This window comes from Salvelinus sp. IW2-2015, linkage group LG24 (assembly GCF_002910315.2).
Source record: "Salvelinus sp. IW2-2015 linkage group LG24, ASM291031v2, whole genome shotgun sequence".
NCBI classification, from domain to species: Eukaryota; Metazoa; Chordata; class Actinopteri; order Salmoniformes; family Salmonidae; genus Salvelinus; species Salvelinus sp. IW2-2015.
The window spans coordinates 3,604,259-3,618,140 of NC_036864.1; the positions used below are offsets into that span (position 1 = coordinate 3,604,259).

At 42.2% G+C, this 13,882-nt stretch overlaps 1 protein-coding gene across 1 annotated transcript in view; it reads right to left on the reverse strand.

Annotated features, from left to right (window-relative positions):
- Positions 1 to 13,882, reverse strand: part of LOC111951486 (ras-related and estrogen-regulated growth inhibitor) — a 34,941-nt gene that overhangs the window by 14,851 nt on the left and 6,208 nt on the right. The window contains exon 2 of the mRNA XM_023969609.2: positions 13,485 to 13,658. Coding sequence (XP_023825377.1) covers positions 13,485 to 13,545 — 61 coding nt within the window. The 5' untranslated portion in view covers positions 13,546 to 13,658. The remainder of the gene's footprint in view (positions 1 to 13,484; positions 13,659 to 13,882) is intronic.

Below are 13,882 nucleotides of genomic sequence, written 5' to 3' on the forward strand. Positions count from 1 at the left end.
TGAAAAAGAAAACTGATTGGCTACAGTGCAGGTCCAATGTGTCATGCACTTCATGTTGCCGCCTCGTGACATTCCCCCGCCTCTCATGTGACAAATGGATTTCTAGATCAATTATGGCTAGGGGTGCATGTAGGCCGGGCCCCGTAGATCTTACAGCGATCACCATGACGATTGATGGCTGTTGTCCAGCAGATCTGCCCTGCACAGGAACCAGGGCTGGTGGAAATCAAATAACTGTCGATTTAGTAGGAGGAGTAACAGAGTAGGTGTGCGTTTTCATACATACTTGTTGTCCCATTGTCCAATCCCATCGCACCAGTCATCTGTCTTTGACAGTACGTGCAGTGCCAAAAGTCGGTTTGAATTGGAATATCCCATTAATCAAATATGATCTGAAGAAAGTACTTATTCTTGAGAAACTGCCTGTAGCTACAATTACTTATTTCAAAGAAAAATAGCAAAAACTAAGATTTGTCTAAGTGTGTTCTGGCAAATATAGACTGGGCTCATTCAATTTGATCCTCTAWGAACTTACAAACCTAATGCCCACTGTGAGGATGATTACAACTACAGTATGCGARCAGGCGTGTCACCAGGTTTACAGAAAATATATGGTATGCAATGTAAAGGTAGAATTCAACTGTACAGAATACTGTAGAAATATTTCAATATGCGGTCTCGTAGTAGGTCTCAAGTTAACTTATCCTTTGAATAACACAAACCTGTACACTACCATTAAACACTGCATGTTYATGCTTCTATTTTTAACACTTTGTGTTGTCTGCCTCTTTGTATGCAGCTTGAGTTAWATGTAGCAGGCATTTTAACAAGGTGGATATAGTGAACTGGATTTACCTTTATATTGTAAAGAGCAGTTGGAAATCCATTAGTGGCACTCAAGGCTTTTTTCTTTATTCAATAGACAAATGATACTGTAATTGTGGGTATATGGGCAACACACAGAGATACGCACAGCGATAAAGTGACAGCTCAGTTAGCAAGCCTTTCCAACATCATAGACTGCAGTAGTCGGGACCGACTCGAGCCATGCTGCAAAAAAATACCCCGGTCACTTCCTGTGAACACGAGGTCACCGCTCTGTGTCAGTCTCAGCGTCCAGCGGAAGCTTTCCCAGAGCCCCTTTCACCGCCAGACGCTCTCTTGGGCATGTTTGTGTTCCCCGGGTAACAAGGCTCTCCAGAGACATTGATAAACAAGACTTGAAGRGACATCAACTACAGCGTTGCTAGATAAACGGAAATTGATACGCCAAAGGAACGTATAARGTCAAGAGTCTCATCGGACGGAGACATGGCTCACTTCCGCGATAGTCKACATCTTTGCCAAATGTYGTTGGCAGCGCCAATGATKGTTTGTAGCCCTAGTAAGAAGATCCTGGTTCAGATTATTTTGTAAATCATTATTGCCAATTAACTGTAGTGGCCCTAGCTAGAGCTGTATTCGCATGAGTCAACACTTTTCTTTCCAGGGCCTCTCTGCTCATCAGTGGGTATCATGTCCCTGGTTTCGTGATAAGAACGTGTACACTATAACTAATAGGGGCCCAAATAAATATAATGACAATGTGCTAATCCCCAAACAGTCAAACTCAAAAGAGATGAGAAATTAGGGTAGGTGATTGATATTATATTAATCTCTCATTTCATACCATGCTAAATTAGTAGGCCTAATATTTATTGAAGTGCCAATCCTATCAAGTGCAAACCACACACATTTGTTCATTACTAATTTGCGCTACAGTATGTCTGACTGAGTGACGCACTGCCTTCTCTGCCGTTTCCCCGGACTCTGAAACCAATCATCTTCCAAAAACAGAACAAATAAATGACCTCTGTTACTCCAAAGCTCTGCGCAATCTCGCAACACTAAGATAAGCAAATCCTTCCTTTCATTTAAAACCATCATGAATCACAGAATGTCCCCCCTGAAAGCTGCAGCTGGGGAAAATGAATACCTCCCTTTAAATACCTGTGTAAGCAGCCTGCCTCCAAAACTGGCACATCATTTAAATGCTGTATTTGTTTACACACACCAGTGATGTGCAGTCAGGGTGTGTGTATAATCTAATAAAAAAAAGCTGTTATGAWAAGACAAATAAAAAAGGAAATGATACAACAACAAAAAATTGACATTATTTTTTGTTATCTAATGATGCTCAGTATACTTCAGATCCCAAAATGTGCTAAAACTACATCATAAAACTACACCTCATAAAGCCGCCAGGGTATTCATTCCTTCCTTCCCATCCATTCAAATCGTTGACGCGTGCTGCCGTTCCTGACATATTTTGCACATGCGTACTGCCTAAACATGGTGTGTGGGTAAGCTTTGGCCACTCGCATCCCTTGAACTGAACAAAGCTAGATAGCTAGCAAAAACCACCTAACAAATGGACACTATACTGCACCTCAAACTATTTTCCAAGTTGAATTTCTAAGGAAAACTATATATAATTCAGAGATTGAGACCAATACCTACGCTTCCTGACCTTCATCAGAGGAAGGGACCGAAACTCACCCAATCGAATGCACCACACTCGGCCTGACAGACACAGCAACCCGGAGCAGACAGTCGATCACAGAGGAGAGGAATGTTGTACAACATTTTGGACAATAGTGTTCAAATGAAAGCCAGTTCATTTTGTAATATCTTTGGACATGTKCTTCAATGGGAGGATAGTCAATGACGAAAGTTTGGCTCTCTATCAACTGCAATCAGAACATAACCAGTCTAGAAAATATGGCTTATACTGTATGTACTGTACTAGAGCAGGCGTACACTATAGATAGATGTACACTACCTCTGTACTTTTCCATATACAGTCTGAGGTCACAGAAGAGGCAAAGATAAATCATGCTATCTCTGCAATAGCTGGTGATTAGGCCTCAGGCTATATCATTCCTGTTTGATCACAGCATGTAGACCTATTAGAGAAGCGCTAAAAGCACAGAATGATGTTAATGTAGCCACGGGACATGAAAAATAACCATGCACTCTATTCGACCTGATACACCTCATCCCTTATTKTAGTATATACCGTATATCCTTAAATGGGTGTGTAATTACTCACTTGTTCAGTCAAATAGAACTCAGATCCTTTCAATACACCTTCATGGGCCTAAAGGACTATGGAGGTCAATGGAGATTGCTTTTGATTGTATTAAACAGGTCGCTGTATAGGAAAGCCTCTCACGTTTACTTTGAATGACTGGGAGATCCCCAGAAGGAGGGTCTGACCAGTGTCGCTCAACTTTGTACGTGTTCCAGCTCTTTATAAACATACAAACAATGGGGGCATGAGAAAAAAGAKCCTTTCACTCCTGGCCCCTACGGCAACGTAAAGTAGGACACTTGGGAGAGTACGATTTCTCCCTTTTTCTAAGGGCGCAAAAGGACCAAAACCCGGGATATTGTCGGTTGGGACTCTGGGAAGGGCGTAAGGTTTCTGATACTCCATTGAATCTCTAATCTGGCCAATGAACAATGGGGTTCTACTCGTATTCACCCTGGCTAACGTGTGTCCCAGGTGATTGAGTACACATGATTTGACATTGTGTGAAATATTTGAGACGCATGAGTTAATCGGTGTTTGAATATTACCTGTGACACGGAGGTTACTAAACAGATGACTTCACAGGGAATGGATGGCTAGGAATGGAATTGTTTATTTAYTTACAAAATACTTGAGCTTAGATATACATTTATGAACACTTAAAGAGAAAAGACCCGRAAAACAAAGTGGGTGTTCTACTTCCTAACTTTAACCAGATGTTTAGCCAAAAATAACCCTACTACGGATGATACATAATTGCATAACCATATGATTTTGTCTTGTGTTACACTCGACTTAAAATATTTAAGTTCTGCATTGTGTTACGGATAACACCTGGAAACCTATAGTGTTGTATTAAAATCCGCTAAAAACCTACATCCAGATGATAGATCTGAACAGATCTTTGTGTCTACTTAATGACAGAGTGTATCTAGAATCTAAAAGGGTTCTTTGGCTGCCCATAGGAGAACCCTTTGAAGAACCCGTTTTGTGTTCAGGTAGAACCCTTTTGGATCCAGGTAAAACCCTAAAGGGTTCTACATGGAACCCAAAAGAGTTCTACCTGGAAGCAAAAAGGGTTCTTCAAAGGTTCTCCTATGGGGACAGCCAAAGAACCCTTTGTGTCCACCTGAAGACAAGCATTAGAGATGTGTTGTGTGCCACCTGAAGACAAGCATTAGAGTGTGTTGTGTCCACCTGAAACGACAGCATTAGAGTGTGTTGTGTCCACCTGAAGACAAGCCATTAGAGGTTGTTGTGTCCACCTGAGACAGCAAGTAGGTGTTGTGTCCACCTGAAGACAAGCATTAGAGTGTGTTGTGTCACCTGAAGACAAGCATAGAGTGTGTTGTGTCCACCTGAAGACAAGCATTAGAGTGTGTTGTGTCCACCTGAAGACAAGCATTAGATGTGGTGTTGTGTCCACCTGAAGACAGCAACTAGAATGTGTTGTGTCCACCTGAAGACAAGCATTAGAGTGTTTGTGTCCAACCTGAAGACCAAGCATTAGCGTGTGTTGATTAGTGTGTTATTGAGAGGGTGGACAGATCCACTTAGGAACAGCCATTCACAGTCACTCAATTTGCCAAAAGGGTGCCACAGGAAAACAATTACATTAACTTGAGCGTTTCCTCACAAGCCCTGCGTCTTAAAAAGCAAAAGAAAGCAACAAGAAAATGCTTAATAGATCCACCATTACATTTTAAAAGCCGTCCTACTCTCCCGAGACAAGGCAGGGTAGGCTGTTAAAAGGGAGAGAACTGCTAACGATGACTCAATCGCCACTAAGGAGACCAGCGGCATTGAGAACTCGTGACGAACTGGGGGCAAGCAAGGCGAGGGAGTGAGGAGTGGGTAGACCTACGTACGTATGGACAAATAATCTGGGAGAGCATTTTAGTGCATGGTCTAAAAATAAATACATAAATAGGTTAATAAATAAATAAATCATGTACAAAAAGCCCATCTTCCTGCGACGCAATTGCTCCAGAGAGAGAGAGAGAGAGAGAGAGAGAGACGAATAGAAGCTAGATGAGTGGGTTCAGTGGATGTGTGTGTGAATGCTGAGGTAGACGAAAGAAAAGCAAGGTCTTTTGACAGCTCAAATAGATGTAAGCGCCGAGGACATCCTGTTCCACTGTGAGGTCAAAATGATGCTCTGGGGTGTAGATAATACGTTCAGAGAGCGAGAGAGCAACATGGAGGAAGGAAAGAGGAGAGGAGATGCTGTTGGAATTGTCGATGCAACATGTGTGCCAATATGTGGCAAGCATACATATACTGTAAGCCTTGTTTATACCTGCTACGCTTTGTCCTGATCTTATCCACATTCTGATTGTGCTCACATTTTTTGGACAGGTGTAGACGATTAAAATACACATTGTGATCAGATCTTCCTAACCAGACACACACACACACACAGATCTGTATCACCTGGCCACACTTGCAGTAGCTTTCCCCTCTCAGTTTCTTAACACTCCAGCATCGTAAACAAACAACACCCGACAGGCTGACTACCCTCATTTCACCTGTCTAACCCTAAATCATTTCCCATCACTCCTCTTTTACACTTCTTTTCTTTGGCCCATTTTCTCTCACCAAATCAATCTCTTATCAGGACAAATGACTGATGGTRCTGTTAGCTGGCAGRCTCAGTCCCTTTACTTACMGAGGAGAAAAWGGTGACAGAAGGAGCACTGACAGTCCGTGTCGAGTCATACAGTACAGTCTTTTGGTTTTACTTGCTTACCAAAGGAATAGCAGGATCCTGTTTCCTAAGATTTAGTCATACATTTTGTTTTGAGTTTTTGCCAGCAGAAAGACAATTTGCAAGCCCTCAAGAAACCTATGAAGCTAAACAAGTAGCTATATAATTAATATCTTACAATGCAATGTCTTACGTTATTAATGGATGGCCTTAAAAACCCATAGCATGCGAATTATATCTTCATTCGCCTGCAAAGTATATCTAGCCTTACAGCATGTAACCTGAATATTAATCCCTCAGTCTGGAAAATAGGCTACTGTAGAATATTTACTCCCTGTTATGTGTCTATGCTACAAATCACTATGTCTGTAAATCAACAGAACAGGAGTGGTGTGAGTGGGTCARAATACCAGCACCTTCTATGAAATGTTTTTCACATTCTAAAAGCTTATGTAGCATTGTCTGTCTGAMCTCAAGTTACCTGTGTAGTCAATCAATGTATCACATTTGTAGGACTACTGTAAATCTCCGTCCTTTAGCAACAACACTCATTGAGATACAATTTACTTACAGGACTTAGTACACTCTGTGCTTGTATGAACTGTGTAGGRTTTAGGGGTTTTCCAAGTGAGATAAAGACCACATGATCAAATGATGATGCGATGGTTAGACATTAAAAAAGACATAAATAATACATTCATTTGCTTTGTTTGTCAGGGTTCTGGAAAACACGCAATTTAATAAACAGACCAGCTTAYCAACTTCACACATTTCCCATAACCACCCTCTGATCTCTTTAAGCCTCTAAATCTAAATGCCTAGATAACATACTGTAYGCATAAGTCGCATAAACACATTACATGGATCAGCATTGCACTCTTTCTGTAGCTGTGCCAACACGTATGGGATACATATCACTGAAAACCTTGCAGGAACTTGGCTCGCCTCTCGATTTTAGAAGTATGCCCGAAACTTCTARTCACGCCTGTCTTTTTAAGAGACACTTCTAAGCCTCTCCAAGGRTCTTATCTCAGGAATGAAAATGCCAGCAACGATTGTTAATTAGTSCACTTGTGCAGTGGAATAATGTCCATGTTGAATCACAGCTTATACCCACAGGACCACTGTGCCAAAATATAATGAGGGTTTTCCAACAGCATGCCAACCGGTCCACACTTTCTTGTWGGTTCTTGCACTGGGCTGTTCAGGTCATACCAAAGAGCTATTGGTAGGGCTGTGRTGGTCATTACATTTTGTCAGCCAGAGATTGTCAAGCAAATCACTGCCGGCCTCATGGTAATTGACCATTAATTAACTAACATAAACACATTTAGCATCTCCTGGCTTCCACTGATGCAGACCTTAGGAACATCTACATTTTAAAGAGTCAAATCAAATCAAAATCCAATCAAGTTTTATTAGTCACATGCGCCGAATACAACAGGTGTAGGTAGACCTTATAGTGAAATGCTTACTTACGAGCCCTTAACCGACAGTGCAGTTAAAAAAATGATGGATAAGAATAAGAGATAAAAGTAACAAAAGAGGAGCAGTAAAAAATAACAATATAAAGGGGGTGCCGGTACAGAGTCAATGTGCAGGGGTCACCGGTTGAGGTAGTATGTACATGTAGGTAGAGGTCCTCCTATATGCTTAATTTAGAGTTATTTAGTTTAGTTGTTATACAAATGTCGGGTTATATGTTTAGATTTTTAAGAAATTCTAAGGCTGCATGACGAGACTCTAATGATGATTTGAAAAAAGTTGCATGAAAGGCATGAGCTTTGCTTTGTTTCTTGCGCAGGCTGCACACACTTCATCAGTCTCTCATTCACAATTTGACAACTAGATCCGTGATAATATTCTCACCAGGCCTCGAATTTCCCGGCGGCATCCCTCTTGTGTGGCCATAATGCCCCCTAAAAAAATCCTGGCCTTTTGCAGCCAAAGTGGCTGTTGTGCMCTTGGGCTGAATATAATAATTATTACATGATTCCATATGTGTTATWTCATAGTTTTGATGTCTTCACTATTATTCTACAATGTAGAAAATAGTAAAAATTAAGAAAAACCCTTGAATGAGTAGGTGTGTCCAAACTTTTGACTGGTACTGTATGTACGTGTGTTAGAAGGGCATGTCATGAAAACAACAAGACCTGTGGGGGGTCCTGTTCCCAGAATGTCATWAAAAAAATCTGACTACAACAAAATAACGCACACTCAGTGCTGAGCAACAGACTGACTGTGTGGTCTATAATATAACCACCTAAAATATGGTGAACGTTCATCTTCGGGGMAGCAATACCTGCCAGTTTCTTTGTTTTCCAAAGGCCCAACTCCTCATCCTTGCCCTTTCGGTGTGAAAGACTGTTTACATATATCTCTTTTACAAGACACTTGCATTAAGCTGATTCATGGTCTCCTTGAGGCGTTGGGTTGGAAACCATAAACAGCAATATTTCTGGGCTGAGAGGAGAAGAGGAGAGCAGCGGGCAGGAGACTTTATTATTGTTATCTTTTCTTCTCCATTAGGCAGGGATGGAGGGAGCGGAGGGAGAGAGAGGCAGGATGTTTGGGGAGCTAGCCGACGGGCCCTTTTATGGGGCCACATTTCGCACTCAATAAACCTTGTTTCCACTTTATTTGGACTCCCCCCAAAAAAACACCAYGCTGCCAGAGCCACGCTGACACCTCACATCACACAAGAGTGTGTGTGTGTGTGCCAGTTTGTGTGATTGCCAGTGTGTGTTTATTTGACAAATAGCATCTCCAGACTCCAGCATCTCTCCAATGAGTCAATATACCAAAGCCTGAGAAGTCCTGGAACAGACTCCATCCACACAGTCTGTCAATATACTCTGTTGCTTTMTTAGACCTTGGTCTATGTGTSTCTAAGGAAGTCAAGACATCTTTCCAACCAATCAAAACKAAGTCTCACAAACACACAGAGTTCTCAAGCCAAGAAATGTCCCATGCCATTCCCTGAACCACCAATCAGGGATAGACAATACTTAAACCCGGGTCTTACCAACCAATCCAAACCAACCAAGTCTCACAAACATGTACACGCACCGTCCTCCTCAAGCCAAGAAACTTCCCTTCCCTGAACCAACCAATCTTCTGATTATCATAGTAAATGTTTTCTGCTGGCCAACAATCCAGTGATTGTSCATGTGTAACGTTAATAKGCAGTCACGCTCYAGTTCCCTTACAGAAATAGAGCCCATTAATATCATCCTGTCTCCAGGAGACCAAGAAGGAAAAGGAGGTRATGCTGACGGTCTGAAAATCACCACGGAAAACATGAATCTATTGGAAACAAAGGCAGAAGATGTACTGTTCACTCCAATGTAAGGAGATTCCTTTTGAGGAAGGAGCGACAGGTTTGCACTGAAGCCAGAATGYTTTTGTGCCAACTCATACTGCAATAACTCTGATAAAAGTACCTTTTATGAAGGCCTCCCAAGTGGTGCAGTGGTCTAAGGCACTGCATTGCAGTACTAGCTGTGCCACTAGAGATCCTGGGTTCGAGTCCAGTTAAATAAAGGTTAAATAAATGTATAAAAAATAAAAAAGTAATGGCCTACTGCCCGTTCTACTCTAACCCTAAAGTCTTAAATGCAAGTGTCAATTTGGAATTTAACTCCGGGTCTAGGCTTCCGGGAAACACCGCAGTGGTTCTGTCAGGTTAACCAGGCTATCGATAAATTCTCCGAAAGCAATCACACCCACCTTCTCTCTGACTCAAACTCTCTCCTCATCCACTGATAACCCCTGTCTTGCTGAATGTAAGTAAGCCTCTATGGTTGAAAAACACAACACGTATATCTTCCTCTACTCGCTTGAAGAGTTGGGATCAGAGCTGGATATAATTGACATCGGAATCTGTTGAATTGTACAGAAAATTWGCAAAAGCACTTAGCTTTGGCCAAGTGCCAATGTTTCGTCATATTCCTTTCACTAGGCGGTGACTTTCTGTTGTACGTTGGAGGCGGCTGTCACCAATTTAAAGCTGTCATCCGCACACTCTTTGGTCAACGACGTCAGTCTGAGAATTGCAACGGCTGGCTGGACTTCTGAGAACCATACTGATGTCTGACCTCTTCTTTCAAGTTTGGATTGAGTCTTCAAATGAAAATGTTTTACAAACTGGTGCCTGATACGCCACAAAGCTGCTGGCCTAAATGTCTCCTCACCCCCTTTTCCTCAGACTTTTATCAGTACACTGTGCTGGAGAGCAGTACTTCTCTCTCGTTTATTGTGTTGTAAGTCATGTGGTTTTGAACATTTGWTTCTGTGAGCCATGATCAGATGTAAATCTCTTCTGCATATGTCTAATTCCTGAAGTTAGCAATGGCAACAAGAATGTCATAGGACAGGGCTACTCAACTACTATTTCAGAAGTCCAGTGACACAAATYTCCTAGGTGGCAAAGGTCCRGATGGATGTCGTTCTTCATTGGCACTGTGGTACAGCGTAGTAACAAACATAGTCGTCYACAACTTATGAAACATGTTGCTGTATAAAATGTGCAGTAAATACATTAAATGAGACAATAAAATGAATTACAGCTTCTTATTTTTTTGGAATGTAAACACGTGCATCATTGCTGAAGAACAAACGCGGTTGCACAGGTGTCGAAGCAAAAAAGTGCACCGTGAACCATTGTACATGRGCCTTGAATTATTAAATAATACTTACCTGAAATACAGCGCATGTTTTCTGGAGAACAAAGATAATCATCTGAATGATCAGAAAGTCACTGTGGGCCGTGCAATATTCATGTATAAGCCACTCTGGGCCTTGCTCTTGCATCAATGAGAGAAATTGCTTTCTTTCTGTCTCCTGCCAATGCTTTGAACTTTGGCACAAATGGTGTGCGAGCAACTCAGACAATGGTGCAGGTGTTCATTGGTGAGCCCGGGCGTGGTACTTGTTTTTGAATAAAGTTCATTGWGGAGAAGGCTGATTCACAGCTATATGTGGAGCCAAACCCTGGTCAGGATGTATAGTGCCAGTTTCTTGAGAACAGGGGCGTCAGCTACAGGCACCATCTTTCCCCAGAAAGTAACAGGGTCACAACCACCAGCCTGCTCCTTCAAAGACACMTTTTATTGCAGCGCAATCAACTCCATTTGTAGTTTTGCAACATCTACCCATCTGATCTGTTGYGCTTACCTGGCAACGTTGTCACATTTGTGACCATGAAGGGGTTCTGGATGAGCAGCAGCAGTTATCTTCCAACAGTGAGTCATCAAAGCTCCAATTTCTTCCGGACAGCCCGGACTGCTGTTATCATATCACACACTGTGTTGTTCTGTCCCTGCAGCTTAACATCGTTGATTGAGGTGTGATGCGATGTCGGACAAAAACGCAACTGTTTCCATCTTTTCCTCATCTTCCAACAACTCAGGAAACTGGGTTGCCTTATCACTCTTTTGCGCTGATAYGAAAGCTTTGATTTCCTCCCGAATGGCCCAAAAGCATTCCAAAACCCTGCCTTTGCTGAGCAATATGATATTGTCGTGCAGAACTGGCGTTGGCCTCTGTCAGGAAGCCTCGTAGCAGGCGGTGTTATAGGGGTGATGTTGCTCTCAAAAAGTTTCGYCATCGTTGTCATGACCTCAGAATTCTCTTTTCCCAGACTGGCACACAGCACAGATTGATGGGTGATGCAGTGGTATGATGTCAGGTTTAGGGTGGTCCTCTTTCAAACGTGCAACCAGTCSCCTCTCTTTTCCTATCAAGGCTGGAGCTCCATCTGTGGTGATAGAGACCACTGACTTCTGATCTCTCCCCCTTTTTGTCGGCATCCCTTTGATATCCCTCGCGGATATCCTCTCACCGTGTGTGTGCTTCTAGATTTGGTAAGCCCAACAGCTCCTCACAGGATTCCTCCTGTTTCATTATACAATCTGACAAACACCAGAAGCTGGGCATTATCAGTSTTTATCTGTTGGATTCATCCACAGCTAATGAAATGCATGATGCATTCTGAATGGCCTCATCAAGTTGTAAAGTTAATAAATCCCCAGCTAATATTTCAGTTCTCCTCATTGCTGTGGAATCAGACCGTGGGATCTGTTTGATCTTTTCTCTGAGCTCAKCATTTTGTTTAGCTTCAAACAAGGTGTCAGCAACTTCACACATGCATTCTTTAACCAAATATGCGTCAGAATGTTTTTGTGTGTGTTTTCCCAAAACCCAGGCTATCCTCAGTGAACACTCCATTAAATGTAGTTGGGCTGTCARGGAATTGACAAGGGCTTTGAGTTGGTTAATCTTGTTTGTTCTCACCTCTGTGTTTAGGGTATACATCGGATCGATATTACTATGCTTGGTGTCATAATGGCGCTTAACATTGGCACTTTTCACGAGGGCTACGGACTCGCTTCATATCAGGCACATTGGTTTTGTGCTGGTTGTGGGAAGAATTACGTTTTGTCTACTCGTCTTTGAATATACTGTTTTCGGCGTAAATGTGTGTTTTTTTTAATAAGCCATATTACTAAAGATACTGGTAACTTAGCTCCTATCTGCGTTATTAACAGTTGAACCGCGGTCAAATMTTTCTGTTTCTTTCTGMCTGCTTGTCCCGAGGTTCCGCAGAGGATATTTGCATTGATGTGATTTGGTAAGACGTGGCCCCATGTATTTGAGTATAACCTCGCGATTGAGTTAGACGGGGCACTAGTAGACGTGAGCGTCCCTTCGAGAGAGAAAGAGGGGTTGCTGAGTTAGAGAGGCCGAGGCACCCGGTWGATTTTTGAAAGCTGTCTAAAAATGATTTATTTACTTTTATATAACTAAACGAGATGTTGTTCGGTCCGTATTGACCCTTCTCTGGGTCTGGACTACGACCGCGCTCCGCCAGTTGAATTTGGCTGTCATAGGAGGATGATGTGTGTAAAGTCTTGCAATGTACAGGGCTGGGCTGTAAAACTCATACTTCCCTTTTATAGAAGTGSTATTCCTTATTCCACATGACCTATTAGTGGTTAATAACACATGTACATTGCAAAGTACACCCTGTTGCCTGCCTGTACAGTGTACAATACTGACAATACTATATGGGTTATCATGGAAAACAGTCCCTGATTTGACCTTCACAGACATCAGTGTTACATAATGGGATAATTAAACATGGATAACATTCAAAGAAATATTTCCAAACGCCATGGRGAGCGATCTGTCTTCATTTGTGCCGTGCAAGAGACATATGCTCTTCATTATCTTGTATAGCTACTGCAGATATCATACTAAACAGCATACTAAATATGGTGCCCCGYTTGACATGTGCATTAGGCTATACAGGAGCGTTAAGCCAGTTTGCAACGGTGATTCAGAATGTGTTGAATTGGCTCGGGTAAAGTAAGGGTACTTCAGACCAGAACGACAATCAGAAGTTATTTTAGTAGATTGTTTCTTGTGTAAACATCACTGARACATGGGAACTAAAACAAATACTGCTCTTCTAACAAAAATAAGCCCACAAGCCATATCTCACTGACGCTCTCCAATAGATGGACAAAGAGAAAAACACAAACATGGAAAGACAGACAGCCGGAAGACAGACAGAGAGAGAAACAGACAGAAAATCATGTAGACAGTCAAACAGATAGGCATTACGCACATACTGTACTGTAAAGCGAAAGGACAGACAGGGAGGCAGACAAGCAGACAGACAGATAGCAGTCCTCCTACCTGATTTACCCACTCCTGCTCTTCCGAAAACGGCCAGCTTCACCTCAGGGCTCTTCGCCATGGCAGCAGATAGCGACCGGAACCAGAACGGACCAATCACAGAGCTGATAGATCGCACAGCGGGTTCCGGGATCAGCGACCCATCCTCAGTTCAAGACACGGGAGCTGGGATGTCTGGGAAAGCAAACCATCAAATACGGCTTTAAGGCTTTTAATATGAAACAGCTTGTCACAAATCAACTTAGATGTACACTACCGGTCAAAAGTTTTAGAACACCATTCAAGGGTTTTTCTTTRTTTTTACTATTTTCTACATTGTAGAATAATAGTGAAGACATCACAACTATGAAATAACACATATGGAATCATGCAGTAACCAAAAAAAGTGTTAAACAAAT